This window comes from Heloderma suspectum, chromosome 1 (assembly GCF_057233095.1).
Source record: "Heloderma suspectum isolate Gila_16-S chromosome 1, 16-S_ref, whole genome shotgun sequence".
Taxonomy (NCBI): domain Eukaryota; kingdom Metazoa; phylum Chordata; class Lepidosauria; order Squamata; family Helodermatidae; genus Heloderma; species Heloderma suspectum.
In genome coordinates, this window is record NC_139458.1 from 392,073,597 (window position 1) to 392,090,065 (window position 16,469).

Consider the following 16,469-nt stretch of genomic DNA (forward strand, 5'->3'; position numbering starts at 1 on the left):
GATAATCCCTGTTAATAAGCTAGTGTCTTTCTTCATTGCCTTTCTAATGGGAATTTGAGAATTTAATCTTTTGAAATAGTTTCACATAATTAGAAAGGTAATAGGTAGAGTGTCCCAGTTGCCATGAATCACCTCAAAGTATCCCCAAACTCTGTACATTGCGGGCAGAAGAATTTGTAGACTTCTGGCTCTGCAAGTAGACAAAACAAAGTCTCCTATTAGATCATCACAAAAGGCCTTTTCACACAACAATTCCATGTACAGGGGATGTCTCTGTGTGTACCCCTTATCTTCATCCATTCATCTGAACCTCTGAACATAGTTTACAAGGTTATCGCAGATTTTTTGTGTAAATAGCAGTTCTTCTATACATCTTGTTCTTTAGAACCTTCTCAACTCTTCATAGCAGGCTTCCATACAAGATCTAATCTCCATGTTGAAGAGAATGTGTGTCTTCACACAGCAGGTGGGGGATTCACATATTTAAATGCTTCTTGCCAATATCCCCTCCCTGAAAAATCCATGCATGTAGAAAGCTAGTACTGCAAGGAAAGTTTTGAACTTGCCTCCACAATGAATTACAGCTTTATGTTCTTTTCTCTTCTGTGCTTACAGAGTTGCCTATAGTGAGTTACACCACTGACCCATTTGGCTCAAATGTCTACACTGACTGGCAGTGGCTGTCCAAAGTCTTCAAGCAGAGACATTCCAAGCCTTGCTACCTGCAGTCCTTTGATTGGAGGTAGCAGAGAGTGAACCTGGGACTTTCTGCAATCAAAGCAGATGCTTAACTCCAGCCTCCCCCAATCTGGTGCCCTCCAGATATGTTGGATTGCAACTCCCATCATTCACATCCATCATGGCTGCCATGCTGGCTGGGAATAATGGGAGTTGCATTCCAACACTTCTGGAGCTCACCAGGTTGGGGAATGCTGTTTAACTGAGCAGTGGCCCCTTTTTCCCTGACTCCACAGGGACCCCATTCTGCCCTGCCTAATTGGCACAGAGGAAGTAAATGATGTGGTGCTGTAGTTGTAGACTCTTGGCGAATGGGAGAATTGGAGGGGAAAGACTGCTCATGCTCAGAGGCATTGTTAATTTCAGTGTTTGTTTTGTTTTTGTTTTTTTGCTGACTAGTTACAATTATTTGGCCAAATCAGAATGTAGTCAAGGTTTTTCAGAAACAAAAAAAAGCAGGGGAGGGGAGGAAGCCAATTACATTTATCCTGTCCGTGTACAATTAATTCAACCATATTAGAAGGACTACAGCTGTTTAATGTAGAATAAGGATTCTCTTGCAAGGAGTTATGTAAAGGGTTCCTGCCCAACTTCTAGGGTTAATAAAGATTTTCTTCAGTCTTACGCAATCTCATCTGTATCTCTAATTGTAGCCTTTACCATATGCTGCTTCTAAGCACAAGATATTCCTGTTTGTTTTATGTGACACTTGCCCCATTTCACCTTTGTCAAAATCTTCTCTGCGGTCTTAAACCTTTCCAGGCAATTTATTCAGAGCACCAAAAAAGGCCTGTAAAGAAATGCTAAGGGTGATGAGCTTGCTTCTCCAAAATTTTCTTCTGTTCGAATGAGATATATTCTAAATTCAAGTGGAAGAGCCAAAAATCTCAGGTTCCTGTGTGAAAAATATACTGCTTGCCTCCTACTCCCCCAAGTGGTGAGGAGTTCCAGGGCAGCACTGAATGTGTTAGGGCACAAGCCCACGCATATGCAGGCAGAAAAAAAGTCCTACAACTCCCAGCATGCCCCAACCAGCAGTACTTTTTTCTGTCTAAACATGCATAGGCTTGTGCCCTTAGTTTCCTTTGAAAGAGAGCAGTGGGGACTTCTACTGTCATGGCAATATTTCCTTTATTTACAAATATACAAGGACAGCACAGTGCATGCAGATTCACTCCTATAAGCAGACAACAGAGCCACTAAGCCTACATCAGATTCCCACAGAGAGCCCCTGCATGCCTTTTCTAAACTCCAGATGAACTCTAGGCTCTCTTTTCTCCTTCTAAATACAAACTAGAAACTCTTGGTTTATCTTCTCCTACGCCGCACCAAGAAAAGTGTGCATCCTGGACCCCATCTCTTAGCACTTGAAGGTGTCCCCTTTCAAAGGCTTGTTCCCTGTCCATCAGCAGAACACCCCTGTCCACTAAAGGAACATTTTAAAGTTCTTTTGCTAAAATTCTTGGCACTCAGCTGCCCATTCACAGTAATCAACGCTGTCAAAGTCATAATACTTACCTTGGACAATACTTACTTGCATCTAATTAAGTTGGTTCTAGTCCACAAAACCTTATGCCTTAATGATTTTTGTTTGTCTTCAAAGACACAGTTCTATGCTTGTTTAGACATGCATAGGATTGTGCCCTAAGATGCTGAAAGTTTCTTCGCTGGTTTTGCAGCAACAGACTAACACAGCTATCCCACTGCAAACATTTTCCTTGACACTTTAAAATGCATAGGGCATTTGTATTTCTGTATCACATAACTATATTGCAGCAGGAAGCAATGGCTGAGGACATCATTTCCACTCTCCACTTCTGTGTAGATGTTAACTGAGTTAAGCATTTGCAGGAAGGTAAACCATCTAATTTGGCCCAGGCAAAACCAAACCTGGTAACTAAAGTGTCTTTTGTGGCCTTTGCCAAGCCAGTGCCCTCCAGATGTGTTGGACTACAACCCCTGTCATCTCTAGCAGGCATGGCCATGCCTATTGGGGATTATGGGAGTTGTAGTCCAAAACATCTGGGGGGCAGTGGATCGGGGAAGGGTGGTTTAAGGTGAAGCAATAAATCTTATAATCCTTTGTGTAGGACTACAGTTTAAACGAACTGCCAAAATCAAATCTTTCATGGGCCTTTCCTGGTTAGGACTAGCATTACCAACTGACCAGGAAAAAACTGTTCTGGGCTGCTTCTGTGCCTTTTATATCAGCAGGTGAAGCTCTTTGCAGCATGAAGATAATCCTTATCACCGACTAATGCCTGCTGCTCTTAAAAGACAGAGGGCAGGGGCAAGTGAAAAAGTTGGCTGTTTGTTTAGCACACTCTTCCCTCTGGTGATCTTGTAAAAATAATTCTTATTTATGTGAATTTAACATTGCTTTTATTCTTGAAAGGCTCTGACTTGGGCGTTGTGGGAGTCTTCTTTGTTTTAATCAATTAAAAGTAGCTTGTATGTGGTGTGTGTGTGTGTGTGTGTGTGTATGGCATCACAGGACATAGTTATGCTTGTGTCTCTGTCTCTCAAAGGCACATGTGAGGTGCAATCAAGTGTTAATATTTCTCCTCCCTCATGGGACTTCTTTTTATAATGTGCCAGTCAGGAGGTGCACTTGAAGTGCTGGCACCCTCCAGTCACCGCAGTTCAGACAGCTGTAAACCCCTCTGGTCATAGTGATGGAAAGATTGGGGATAGCCCTGGAGCACTGTCAAAATCATCTTATTTGCTTGATTTATATACACCTCTATAGACAAAGAAGTCCTTATGGCTCTTTTCCTTCCTCTCTTTGTATGGTGGTTCCCAGATATGGGATAACTGTGTATATCACTGGCATACGCGAGTAACCAGGATCTTGAGTTATCGCTTGGGAAAGCTAGTGCAAAGCTTTCCCAGCTTTTAGAGGCTGATGACGATGATGATGAGTCTGAAAGCTTAACACACACATGGTGAGGAAAGTGGAAAAACAAAGCTTTGGTGTAAGAGGGATAATGGCTTTTGCAGTAGACAAGGGCTAACGCCCTTGGGGTCATGGAGCACTTGGGTTGAAGTCTCTTTTGGGGCTTCTATGTATGTGCCAGAACATCCCAATGGACTGGAGCTGTGGTTCCAGTAGCAAACTATTCAGCCAGTAGTTCCTACCTGCCAAGGCTTGCAAATGGGTGGAGTAGCCTGCTGTTACTTGTCCTTAGCCAGTAAAAAAAAGTTTCCGTGCTTATTGCTTTCTGGGAGAAGGGAGGTGTTTACATTTTTTAAAATAAAAACCATTGAAGGAACTTTAACTCATTCCTAAAAAGTTGCCCCCTCTCCTGGTAAACATGGAATGGTCTTGCTCCCCTCACCCCACACACACACACACACACACACACACACCCGTCCACTTGGCTGCCTGCATTATGTAGCCTGAAAAATAGGTTGACTCATTTCTAGGCAAACATTCTCTTTCCTTCTTTAGGACTCTTTTGGATGCTCTTAGAATCTATTAGTCTTACACAATAGGGGAAAAAGCAATGTTTGCACAGCAAATTGCTGTTTCTAACCTTTAAAGATTGCTTCATATACTTGGGCCAATAGATAGACTTGTTGATAGCTTATTAAGCATCTGACGTTCCTTAAATTCTTCTGAAAAGACAAGGAGAAAATTGTAAGGAAATGAGAGATTAGCTTCCCTTATCTGGCAGGCAATATATTCCCTTGGCAGGACTTGCAAATGAAAGAGTATTCCCATAATACCTGAAACTATATAATCCGCATTCAAATTCTGGCTAAATTTGAATTTTTGCCCAGTCAGGATAGGCCTCTTTCTGCTAAAGCAAATGAGAACCTCTTGTTTTAAGCAGACAACTGCAGCAGTTGAGGTGGATAGATTTTTGTGGGGCTTTTTCCTCAGAGAGCAATGGCCCCTGAAGCCTCTCCAGCCATGATTGACTTTAGATGCTGGTGAAAGAGATCCTGGTAGGTGGTAAAGTCCCATCAACATGGGCCCTGGTGTGTGAACCTAGCCTCTCTGTAATACAGACAACTTCTTATTTTCAGCCTGTCAGCACAGGTGAAGATAGCATGAGAAGCTGGGCCACAATGTGGGGAGATGTCAGGGTTATATGGGTAACAGATCACTAATGCATTGGTGTTGCTCCACAAACCAAACCAGGTAAGAAAGCAATCCTGTAGTACCTGGGAGAGCATCCCAGCAACCATAGGATTGCTTGGAAAAACCCTTCCAAGGTCAGAGACAGTGCTCCAACCTTGGAAACAGAAGTCGGAGATCTGCCCCCCTCACAGCCAGCACGGAAAGAAGCATGCCAGTTGGAAAAGCAACCTTGGAGGAGGAAAGGGAGTCTGATGACAGGGAAGGGAGGACACCAGAGGGCCCAGGATATGAGATATCCTGAGCCTCCTCCAGCCCCCTTTCTTCCCCCTCCAAAAATCACCAAAGATGGAATATGGGGAGGCAAAGATAGTCTCCTATCCTGCCGGCTTCAGCCTGGCGGGACATAGGAATCTCGGAAGCCTCCAAGTTCGAGGACTTCCGAGCAGCAAGGGCACAATCGATAGGGTTGCATTCTAATTTGGAATCCCCAAATCCAAGGACAAATTCAGATGGGGAAAAAATGTAAGCATTTTAGGCAGAAACTTATAAGTGAGAGAATACACAGGGATAGATAACTCAACTTTTAACTTGAAGTGTTTTCTGTATTGATTTAGTTCAGACGAAGGCAACCTGGTGCCTTCTAGATGTTTTGGACTACAATTCCTATAAGCCCCACTCAGCATGGCCAATGGCCAGGGATTATAGGAGTTATAGTCCAAAACATCTGGAAGGCAACAGGTTGCCCCCTGATTTAGCTGAAGTGTACAGTTTGTTTTTATAGAGGTATGATATTTGAGTTCAGCAGGGAGTCTCAGCCACCAAACATCTCCATGGAGATGTTTGTATGAGACATCCATACACGAGAGAGCTGTGTGAAAGAGGGTTCTTAAGAAATCAGTCTTTAAAAACAACTACAACCTCAACACAAATGTAGGCTATCTATCATCTATAAGAAGCGAAAGAGTTAGTTTTCTTTAATACCCCCTTCCTACTAGAGAGCTGTGTCATTAATGTTTCCTATAAATGGAACTCTGTTACACAAATACAATCAGGCTATTTCCATATGTGCCCGAGTGTTGAGGAGGCAAACTCCCCCCCCCCCTTAATGTACCCTGACGGAAAGTATTTAAGGTAGAAACATTCCAGCCACTCAGTGAATTGTCACTGGTTTTGATACCATGGGTTTACCCTTTAGGTTCATAGTAACAACAACAACAAACCATTATAAGAATCAACTTTTCTTGTGTTCAGGCCATTGAAAAATCCTTCCCCATGGCAGCAGCATATGCTGAAATGTTAACATTTAAGGACTCCTTATCTGTGCATTGCCCAATTGTGTGCATGCAGTGGCACTGTTCCCAGGGAACAGGTGCTGGTGTGCATACTCCACACACAGTTGGGCAATACACAGATAAAGGAGTCCTTAAATGCTACATTTTCCCATGTGCTGCTGCCATGAAGGGTTTTTCAGTGTCTTGCACAAAAGAAAGGTGCTGTTTGAACCAACAGTTCTTTTTCCTTACCACATGTCTTAGGGAGTTCCCAGCTGTACCTCTAGGAGCCTAACTCTTCATTGGAACATTGTTGACTTAGAATGGGAAGATTTCGCTAAGCATGGAGTCTGTTTACAACAGCATTGTTTGGGAAGCTATCATGGTACTATTCCTGAAGCAGCTTTGCTTCATTTAGCTCTGGCTTTGAAGTACCTCAAGGTTTTCTTGTGCTATATTACTGCTGACCACTGAGGAAACAAAATTTTGGCTCCAGAACAGTTACTGTCTGGCAGTCCCTCTTATCCTGGGACTGAGTGACTTATGTTTCTGTTTTTATAGGAGGATTCCTCTTCTGGGCAAGTTTTATTGATGTGAAGCCCAAATTCCCTTGGAGGCTCTCCTTTAAAAAAAATATTACATCAGTCAAAGTAAAGGGCTGCTTTAAAAAAAAAAAAGAAACAAAAGCAAGGGGGAATCCAACTGTGTTTTCTGCCAAGGAGGAACAAAAGAGCCAAAGTACAGAGCTCTTGGCATTCTTCTTGGAAACCCACATGTTGGTATAGGAAGATGTCTTCAGAAACATTGACAGAAATTTGGCAAATGCTACAACTTGAATAAACGTGGACTTGACAGAGAGGGAAGGGAGGCTGCTGGCAAAACCATCCCAGTGCTAAACTGATCCTTCTGGTCCTGTCAAAGCTATTCCTAATTATTTTCGTGGCCAGTTTAGGTGGTCCTGCATATTCTGTGACCTAGAGAATAGACTCTCCTATAAAATTTAGGGCCACATGTATACATTATGCCTTCTACTCCAGATTATTTGCTCCCTGAGTCTATGGCTAGGATCCCAAAGGTCAAACTAGACATTACTTTTATTGGATGGTAGCATGCGGGGAGGAGAGGCCAATGGGAGTTTTTTTCTAGGGTGAATTGCTTCACCAGGAGGTGGTGATTTTCAATGGGATCACGGCTAAGAATGAATGGGTTACACCTCCCCTCCCTTTGTGCCGTGTTCCAAATGAGGAAATCACCCCCACTAGACCTAGTATTACAAATGTTTAAACTCCAGCCATGGTTGTTAACCCCATGATATAAGTAACAACTTTATTTTAGGGCTGAACTAGACAGCTTAAGGGAGGGCCCTGGAAAGAAAGTTTCCTTTTCCCTCATCCCCCGCCCCCAGCAGTCCCTGACAGTCCTCTGTAGAAGGTCAGGAGACCCCCTGGAACAATGTGAAATGAGGCACAGGGAGCTTCTGAGAGGGAGAAGTTGCCCAAAATTGGGCAAATGTGTTCCCAATTTTGGGTGATTCCACCCTTCCCCACTCCTCTGCCTCATCCCACATTGTTCTGGAGAACCCCCTGATCCTCCAGAGAGGCTTTTCAGGGTGTGCAGGGGGGAGAAGGGGGAGGAAACCTTCTTTCTGTGGGTTTCCTTAGGATCCAAACTTATGTATTTCTACTTAGGAGAGCATTGGGACTTATTTCTAAGTAGGTATGTGCATAGGACCAAAACATACAGCTCAGTTTTACACATGTCTCCTCAGAAGTAAACTTCATTGAGATCACTCGGTCTACACCAAGTTAAGGGTGTATAGAATTGCAGCCTTAATTTGCAGTGATTACCAACCCATGATTTTATATTTGCAACCATTAGCACAAAACATATGTTCAAAGAGTAGTGGGTGGGGAGGAATCCACCTTTTCACTGCTCATTTATCTTGCTAAGTTTAGGAAAAGGTGATTAAAGTATGCCTAAGTACACCAGTTGCCAGGGAACATGGGTGGGAGGGTGCTGTTGCACTCATGTCCTGCTTCTGGGTTTCCCGTGGGCAGCTGGTTGGCCACTGTGGGAACAGACTGCTGGATTAGATGGACCTTTGATCTGATCCAGCAGTGCTCTTATGTCCCTAAAGTGCAAGAAGAGGCAACTAATTGGTTAAATGATCTTGAGTATACACCTGTGATGGGCTTTCAAGGAACACTGTGGACATTCTAGCTGCTCCCGTGTCCTGAGGCAGGGTACCCTGTTACTCGGGTTGCAGAGTCCAGGCCAAAAAAAGCTTTTGCACCTTCAGGAGCAGCCCAGAAAGAGAAATTCCACCAGGCAGGACTTTGCTTGTCACACACCTGCTGTGATGGGACAGACCACACTGGTCGGTCTTTCTTTCTTTCTTTCTTTCTTTCTTTCTTTCTTTCTTTCTTTCTTTCTTTCCATTAACCATCTAAAGGCGTGGCTAGCAATACCCAAAGACCCCCTAGCAGGGGCTGGGCCACATCTCCTCTTGAATAATATAGTGTGGGCATAGCTGGACATTTGTTTTCTAATTCTGGACTTCCTTGTAATATAAACACAGATCTTTATGGTCATGGTTTCCCTCATGTTTATTCCTGCTGTGTCCTTCTCATGTCACTAAGTAGTACAGTATTAAATGAGGGAGGTGAGGATGAAATCCCATCTAGAGTAATATCCTACTGCAGGAGTAGGCAACGTGGTACCCATCGGCACCAGTGAACTCCAGGACACCTTTCTTCGTGCCTGCCAAGGTGCCCTACCCCTCCCACTTTTTAAAGAAATCTACTCATTTTCTTACTGGCAGCTGCAATTGCTGTGAAATAGGTTTCTGTTAGTGCTGAAAACTGTGGGTTCAAAGGAGTTGTTTAGTATGTTGGGGCTCAGACCCCACCTCTGCCTTGTACTCAGTCTTTTGGGCAGGTTACTTGTCCTTTGCCACACCTCCCATGGCAGCCATTCTGTGGTTTCTCAATTTGGCAAATGTGTCCATGACCGAAAAAGGTTGCCTGCCCTTGTCCTACTGTAACTTGCACTACCGTATCTTCCTTTCTTCCCTACCCACATGCTTTTCATGGAGTGGGTCAGAAAGGATAGAACCACAGTGCCTCCTTAGCCAGCTCCATGCCTGAATGGCAGCACCTATAGCAGGGCTGTTTTGGATTACAGCTCCATCAGCCTCAGCTGCCATGGCCAACTTTTAGGGATTATGGGAGTTATAATCTAAAACATCAGGAGGGCACCAGGTTGCCTACACCTGACCTGGGAGCACACACTCTTTGGATTTTAAAACTACCACTGTAATAGCATTAGCTTATGTCTGCCTGATGCAGAATCTTCCAATGTGGAGCATTGCGTATATTTGCAAGCATGAGGTGTGGGTAGGGTAACTTATGGCCCTCCAGATGTTTTGGCCTACAACTCCCATAATCTCCATTGGCTAGGCTGGCTAGGCTGATGGGAGTTGTAGGCCAAAACATCTGGAGGGCCACAAGTTGCCCACCCATGTGGTAAAGGAATAGGCTTCCCAAATTCTGTTTTACTGGCCCTGCTCCTGTGCTTTTAGCAGCAGCCTTCTGGCATGCATCAATGAGGCAGACCAAGCCTCCCCCCCACAGTATGGGGAGGAAGGGATGGTAAAAGCTTCACTTGCTAAACTTCCTTGTCGAGCTGCAGTTAAAGGCCCAGAAGCAAGTTTATTTGGAAAGCTTGCTGGTCTGCGTGAAAAGTGGGGGGACATAACACCATGGATAAGGATAGGCATAGGGAAGATACCTTTATCACTTAAAATTCACCATACTGAACATACTGTTTCCACTGTGCTCTTCCTGCAGTTCAGTCTACTTTGATGAACCTTGGGTTATGGCCTAATTTCTTTCTATGGCCTAGTTTCCTTGCTTTGTAATATGGGGAAAATAATCATTTTGTGAGCTGTGGAGGATTCTTAAAGCATTCCATATACGGAGCAGGAGAGGAGGTCTGTCCACAGTAGGATGTTCTAAGAACAGTATGCAATAACAGGGATCCCAGTTTTGCCTGGGATCTTAATTTTTATAGCGTACTTCACATAACGACCAATCCAGTATGTTGCTCTTTCCATGTGTCTAATTTATTTGGTCCTCTGTTCAGTCTTTCAGTGTAGACTTCATCTTAACTGACTGATCTGAGTTAAAATACTGGTTGTCTTGTTTTGTGTAATTAGGCATTTTCACCCATTGTTTTCTGTTTGCATATTGTCTTCCTAGATGGTTTGTGCAGCCTTCTGGCTTTGAGATAAGAAATGCCTCAGCCCTAATTAGCTATGTATTCCATTTGAACAACTTGTGGGAAACTGTTTTCCTTCAGGAAGGACTGAGGCTTTCCTAAGTTTGTAAGTAGCACTTTTCTGATGCACTTGGCTGACATTCTTCTTTTTTTGGGAGGACCCACAAGTGTGCCCTACAAAAAAAGAACTCAATGTTCGTATTCTTCCTCCACCCTGAAGTTGCTTTGGAAGAGAAAGAGGACTTGATAGCCAAGGAAACTGTCAAGGGAAGGAATTTAATGCACATGCCCTGTCCCTGGTCATAGCTAATATCTTGTTATAGCCCTCTGCTGCCATGTCTATTGCTGGGTTTGGGGACTAATTTCAGCCTCTCTGATATTTTCCTGCAAGGGTAAGATGACTGGTGTAGACCCTCGCCTACTCTGCCTCCCCACCACCCTGCTTCAGTTGAGCTTCCAGCACATTCTCTCCCAGAAGACCCATTTTTAATAAAGAATTTAATCAAAGGTGAAACTGTTCTCAATATGGCTGTTAATTTGCTTTGCTTGGTGAACATGATACTCATGTAATCAAAACTAATGCCCAAAGCAGATGTCTTTCTTGGGAAAACAAAAATAGGTTTTTGGATGGAAGGGCAATTCTAGAATGTTTCAGTTCTTACCAGAAGGGAGAGAGGTGAGTCCTCTTGAGATCTTCTCTTGTACTGGTACGGCCCTACCTTTTTGTTTTGGAAGTAAGCTTCTTTACCTCTCTCCCCCTCTTCCTCTCTCTCTGTCTCTGTCTCTCTCATGCATGCACACAAGCATGGTGTGTTTGTGTCTGTAGCCCTGTTCAGGCGTTCCTTATGTGTGTAGGGTAAACATGCAAGGAGGTGGAGCACACTAGTCCTACCCCCCTTCACACATTTCCATTGTCTTCTACATATGGAGGGTGAGGTTCTTAAAAGGAGAACCTCCTCTTTCTGTGGAGGCTTTCCATGTGATGTGGAATGCTAGAAAAGTAGCATTCCAGACTGCGTGGAGAGTCTGCATGGATAGACGAGGCTCTCCTTTTCAGAATGTCTTCCTCCGTGTTTAGAGAGCAGTGGAAATGTGCAAGGAGAATGCGGTGCTAGCATGCTCCCCCTCCCTGCATGTTTATACCAGTAAGGAACACATGAATAGGGCTAGTGTCCAAGTCAGTCCTGAAAGTCTGACCATTTGTACAGTTCTTCATAGGTTATATTATTACATTTATATCCTGTTTTTCTTCCATCATGGAACTCAGAGTGGCTACATGGGATTCCCAGGTGGTCTCCCCTCCAAGCACTGACCAGACCCAGACCTGCTTAGCTTCAGCAAAGTGGTTGCCTCATGTGCCTTCAGTCCATGCCCAAGAGGTAGAGCACACAAGTAGAATGATCGATCCTTGGATTATTTAGATGCTGTTTTCTCTAGCTTCGGTGTCTGTCTCAGCTTGTTCTTCCACCAGAATTTCCCCTTTCACATTTAACTGCAACCTCTAGGTCAGATAGTACTGGGGGTTCAGTTTCCATGTACTATTTAGTTTATTTTCCTTTTTTTTTTGCCCTTTCTAGAGCAAGTCATGGCGGAAGATCAAGAACATGGTGCACTGGTCTCCCTTCGTTATGTCGTTCAAGAAGAAATATCCTTGGATCCAACTAGCAGGACATGCAGGTACAGAATAGGTCATGTTGTGCTGCATAAATCTCAAAGGGAAACTTCACATAATGATAGGAAGGTGTTTAGGAAGTCTCTCGGTGGATTTAAGATAATTAGCTACCTTGACATAAATTGCCTCTGGAAATTTAATTCTAAGTGCTTGTGTTTTATCTTGCTCTGTTATCTCTACAGGGGCAGGATGAGTGTGTGCTAGAGTGACTGATTATGTACAAGCCCTTGGAAAATGTATGGTATTTAGGACAAATGCTCCTAGGGTTCTCTCTTCACCCCTTCTTGCCATAGTAATGGATTGACCACATAACAATGCCATGTCTCTGCTGCCAGCAAATGATCTGAACTCCTTGTCATAGCAAGACTTTGCTCTGTCCCAAAAGTGCAGTGCTTTAACTCTCTATCAGAGCTGGAAGGGATCCAGTCTAGTTCAGCTTCCTCTGCCCTTAATCAATCTATCCTATATATCCCTACCAGATATTGTCAACCTCTTCTTGAAAAGATTTCAAGAAAGGAGACTCTGCAGTTTCCTTAGGCAGCTTTTTCCATTGCTGATGTGGCCTTGGAATTACGAGGTTCTCCTTGTGTGCTATCTAGAAACTAGACTTCCCTCTAGTTTCCACCTGCCTCCAGGTGATAGGTGTCGATCTCCTCCCAGGCTTTCCTGTTGTGCAGCCTACTAGCAACGCTGTGTTAAAGTACGCTAAAGGATACTTGCAAACATACGCTATTATCTGTTAATGCACCATTGCATATCTATCCATCTTATGGCATTCCCAGCCCAGTGAATATGCATCCCATCCCATACAACTCAATGTACTGAAGGTGGTCACAAGTCTCTGGACTAAACTAGTCATGACAGTGGTCAGCACATACTGCTTTTCATGAGTCTTGTCCCATTCATATATACAGTGGGGGTGTGGAGGTCATACATGGTAAAAGGAGCACACAGGCTGAGGTGCACTGAAATGCCTTATGAAACTGGCTGGTGCAACAGATGGAAACCCTTCCCGCTCAAATGTCTTATCTCTCCTCATTCCCAGCTCACTTCCACAATTGGAGCCAGGAACAGAGAAGTGGCTGGAGCAAACTGACTACAAGGTTATAAGGCACGGATATGGGCATGGAGGGGTTTGGCAGCACTGTCCCCTATAATCCTGTTAAAATAAAACACACACCACTCTGAATGTCACGGGTGCTGAACTTCTTTCAGCCCAGGGACGAATCTCATTTCAAAGAAGCTCTTGGGGGTTTCATTCCAGTGGTGGATGGGGCTGCAGACAAAAAGGACAGAGCCAAAATAATAAAAATACCAACATATTTTACCTTAAATCTCTTACTGCCAATAACTAAACCTTAGGAGAGGCATTTCAACCATTTATTTATTACATTTATATCCCACCTTTCTTCCATTGTGGAACTCAAGATGGCTACTTACTTACTTACTTACTTTATTTATTTATTTTCTATACCGCCCAATAGCCGAAGCTCTCTGGGCGGTTCACAAAAATTAAAACCAAACAGCACACAATAAAACAATTTAAAATATATAGAACATTAAAACCACAATATAACAATACAACCACAATAAAACCTAGCAGCAGTGCAGGAGTTTAAATACAGATTTAAAACAGCAAAGCTAAAAGTTTAGAAAGCTAAAATGCCTGGGAAAATAAAAAGGTCTTCACCTGTCGCCGAAAGGAATACAACGTAGGTGCCAGGCGAACCTCACTAGGGAGCTCATTCCAGAGCTGGGGTGCCACAGCAGAAAAAGCCCTCCTCCTAGTAGCCACCCACCTCACTTCCTTTGGCAGGGGCTCACGGAGAAGGGCTGTTGACGATGATCTTAAGGTCCGGGCAGGCACATATGGGAGGAGGCGATCCTTCAGATAACCTGGCCCCAAACCGTTAAGGGCTTTGAATGTTAATACCAGCACTTTGAATCGGGCCCTTAAATGGACTGGCAGCCAGTGCAGCTGGAAAAGTACTGGCATAATATGAGCTCGCAGGCCAGTCCCTGTTAACAATCTTGCTGCCCTATTTTGGACCAGCTGAAGTTTCCGGAGCATTTTCAAAGGCAGCCCCACGTATAACGCATTGCAGTAATCCAGACGAGAAGTGATCAGAGCATGGATAACTGTAGCTAGGCTATCTGTGTCCAGATAAGGGCGTAGTTGGTATACCAGCCTAAGCTGATAAAAAGTGCTCCGTGCCACTGAGTTCACCTGTGCCTCAAGTGACAGTTCTGGATCCAAGAGCACCCCCAAACTACAAACGTGATCCTTTACGGGGAGTGCAACCCCCTCCAGAACAGGTTGAATATCACCTAGCCGGGCAGACGAACCACCCACTAACAGTACCTCCGTCTTGTCTGGATTGAGTTTCAGTTTATTGGCCCTCATCCAGTCCATTACCGTGCCCAGGCCCTGATTCAGAACAGCCACTGCCTCACCTGGTTTTGATGAGAAAGAGAGGCAGAGCTGGGTGTCATCTGCATATTGATGGCACCTCAGCCCACACCTCTGGATAACCTCCCCCAGCAGTTTCATGTAGATGTTAAACAGCATGGGGGATAAAATAGAGCCCTGTGGAATCCCATGGCACAATTGCCATGGCACAGAGCTATAATCCCCCAGCACCACCTTCTGGAAATGGCCATCCAAGTAGGAGCGGAACCACTGTAGTGCAGTGCCTCCAACTCCCAACCCAGACAACCTATCCAGAAGGATACCATGGTCAATGGTATCGAAAACCGCTGAGAGTTCCAGAAGAATCAACAGGGTCGCACTCCCCCTGTCCCTCTCCCGGCAGAGGTCATCCCACAGGACGACCAAGGCAGTTTCCGTTCCAAAACCAGGTCTGAAGCCCGATTGAAATGGATCTAGATAATCCGTTTCATTCAAGAGTGCCTGGAGCTGTCCTACAACCACCCGCTCAAGCACCTTGCCCAGGAAGGGGATGTTGGCCACTGGCCTATAATTATTAACATCCTCTGGGTCCAGGTTAGGCTTTTTCAGGAGTGGTCTAATTACCACCTCTTTGAAAGTGGCAGGCACCACTCCCTCTCTCAAGGAGGAATTTACAACCTCCTGGACCCAGCCAGACATCCCCTCCTTGTTTGATTTACTAAGCCGTGAAGGGCAAGGGTCAAGCACACAAGTGGTCGATCGGACTTGGCCAGGCACCTTGTCCACATCCTCAGGCCTCAGTAACTGAAACTCATCCAATAAAACTGGACCAGACGGCGCTCTGAACGCCTCTACCAATGGAACTGCATTAATCCTGGTGTCCAATTCATGACGAATCTGAGCGACTTTATCTTCAAAGTGCCGTGCAAACTCGTCACAGCGTGCCACCGAGGGTTCCTCCGTCTCTCTCCCTGGCCCAGAATGTAACAGGCCTCGAACGACTCGGAAAATCTCCGCCGGACAACACTGAGAAGATGCAATGCTGGTGCAAGAACTGTCTCTTTGCCACCCTCACTGCCACAGAGTGGGTTTGATAGTGGGCTCTTACCTGTGTTCGGTCAGACTCGGCACGAGTTTTCCTCCACCTGTGTTCTAGCCGTCTCCCCTCTTGCTTCATTGCCTTCAGCTCAGGTGTATACCAAGGAGCTGGCTGGGCTCTGCTCAGAGGGAGAGGGCGCTTGGGTGCAATCATGTTAACCGCTCGAGTCATCTCTGCATTCCACAGAGCGACCTGGGCTTCGACAGGAGCACCAGCCATACCAGCAGGAAAATCCCTCAGAGCCCTCTGGAATCCATCGGAATCCATTAATCTCTGGGGGCGGACCATTTTAATAGGTCCCCCACCCTTGCAGAGGGGGAAGGCTGCCCGGAGTCTAAACCTCAGCAGGAAGTGATCTGACCATGACAAAGGGACAGATGTTAATTCCTCCACTTTCAGATCAGCATCCTCCTGCCCAGTCGAGAAAACCAGATCGAGCGTGTGTCCTTTTATATGTGTTGGGCCGATGACATGTTGGGACAGCCCCATGGTTGTCATGGCGGCCATGAAGTCCTGAGCCACCCCGGATACAGCAGCCTCGGCATGGAAGTTGAGATCCCCCAGGACCATCATCCAAGGGGTCCTCAACACCAAGTCCGAGACCACCTCTGTCAGCTCAGGCAGGGAGTCTGATGGGCAATGGGGTGGCAGTACACCAACAGAATCCCTAATCTGTCCCGGGTACGCAACACAAAGTACAAACACTCAAGATCTGCACTCGAATGAGCAGGAAGCCTGGAGAGGGAGATTGAATTCCTATAGACCATGGCAACCCCCCCTCCCCGACCCTCACGTTGGTGTTGGTGCTGCACCGAGTACCCAGGAGGGCACAGCTGGGAGAGAGTGACCCCTCCCAGTTCCCCCACCCAGGTCTCAGGAATACATACCAGGTCAGCCCCCTCATCCACGATCAA

General features: G+C 45.2%; 1 protein-coding gene across 2 annotated transcripts in view; it reads left to right on the forward strand.

Annotated features, from left to right (window-relative positions):
- ITPKB (inositol-trisphosphate 3-kinase B) overlaps window positions 1–16,469 on the forward strand; it is a 115,458-nt gene that overhangs the window by 83,511 nt on the left and 15,478 nt on the right. For both annotated transcript variants that reach the window (XM_084828639.1, XM_084828640.1), the window contains exon 3: window positions 11,952–12,051. In XM_084828639.1, the coding sequence (XP_084684765.1) occupies window positions 11,952–12,051 (100 nt within the window). The remainder of the gene's footprint in view (window positions 1–11,951; window positions 12,052–16,469) is intronic.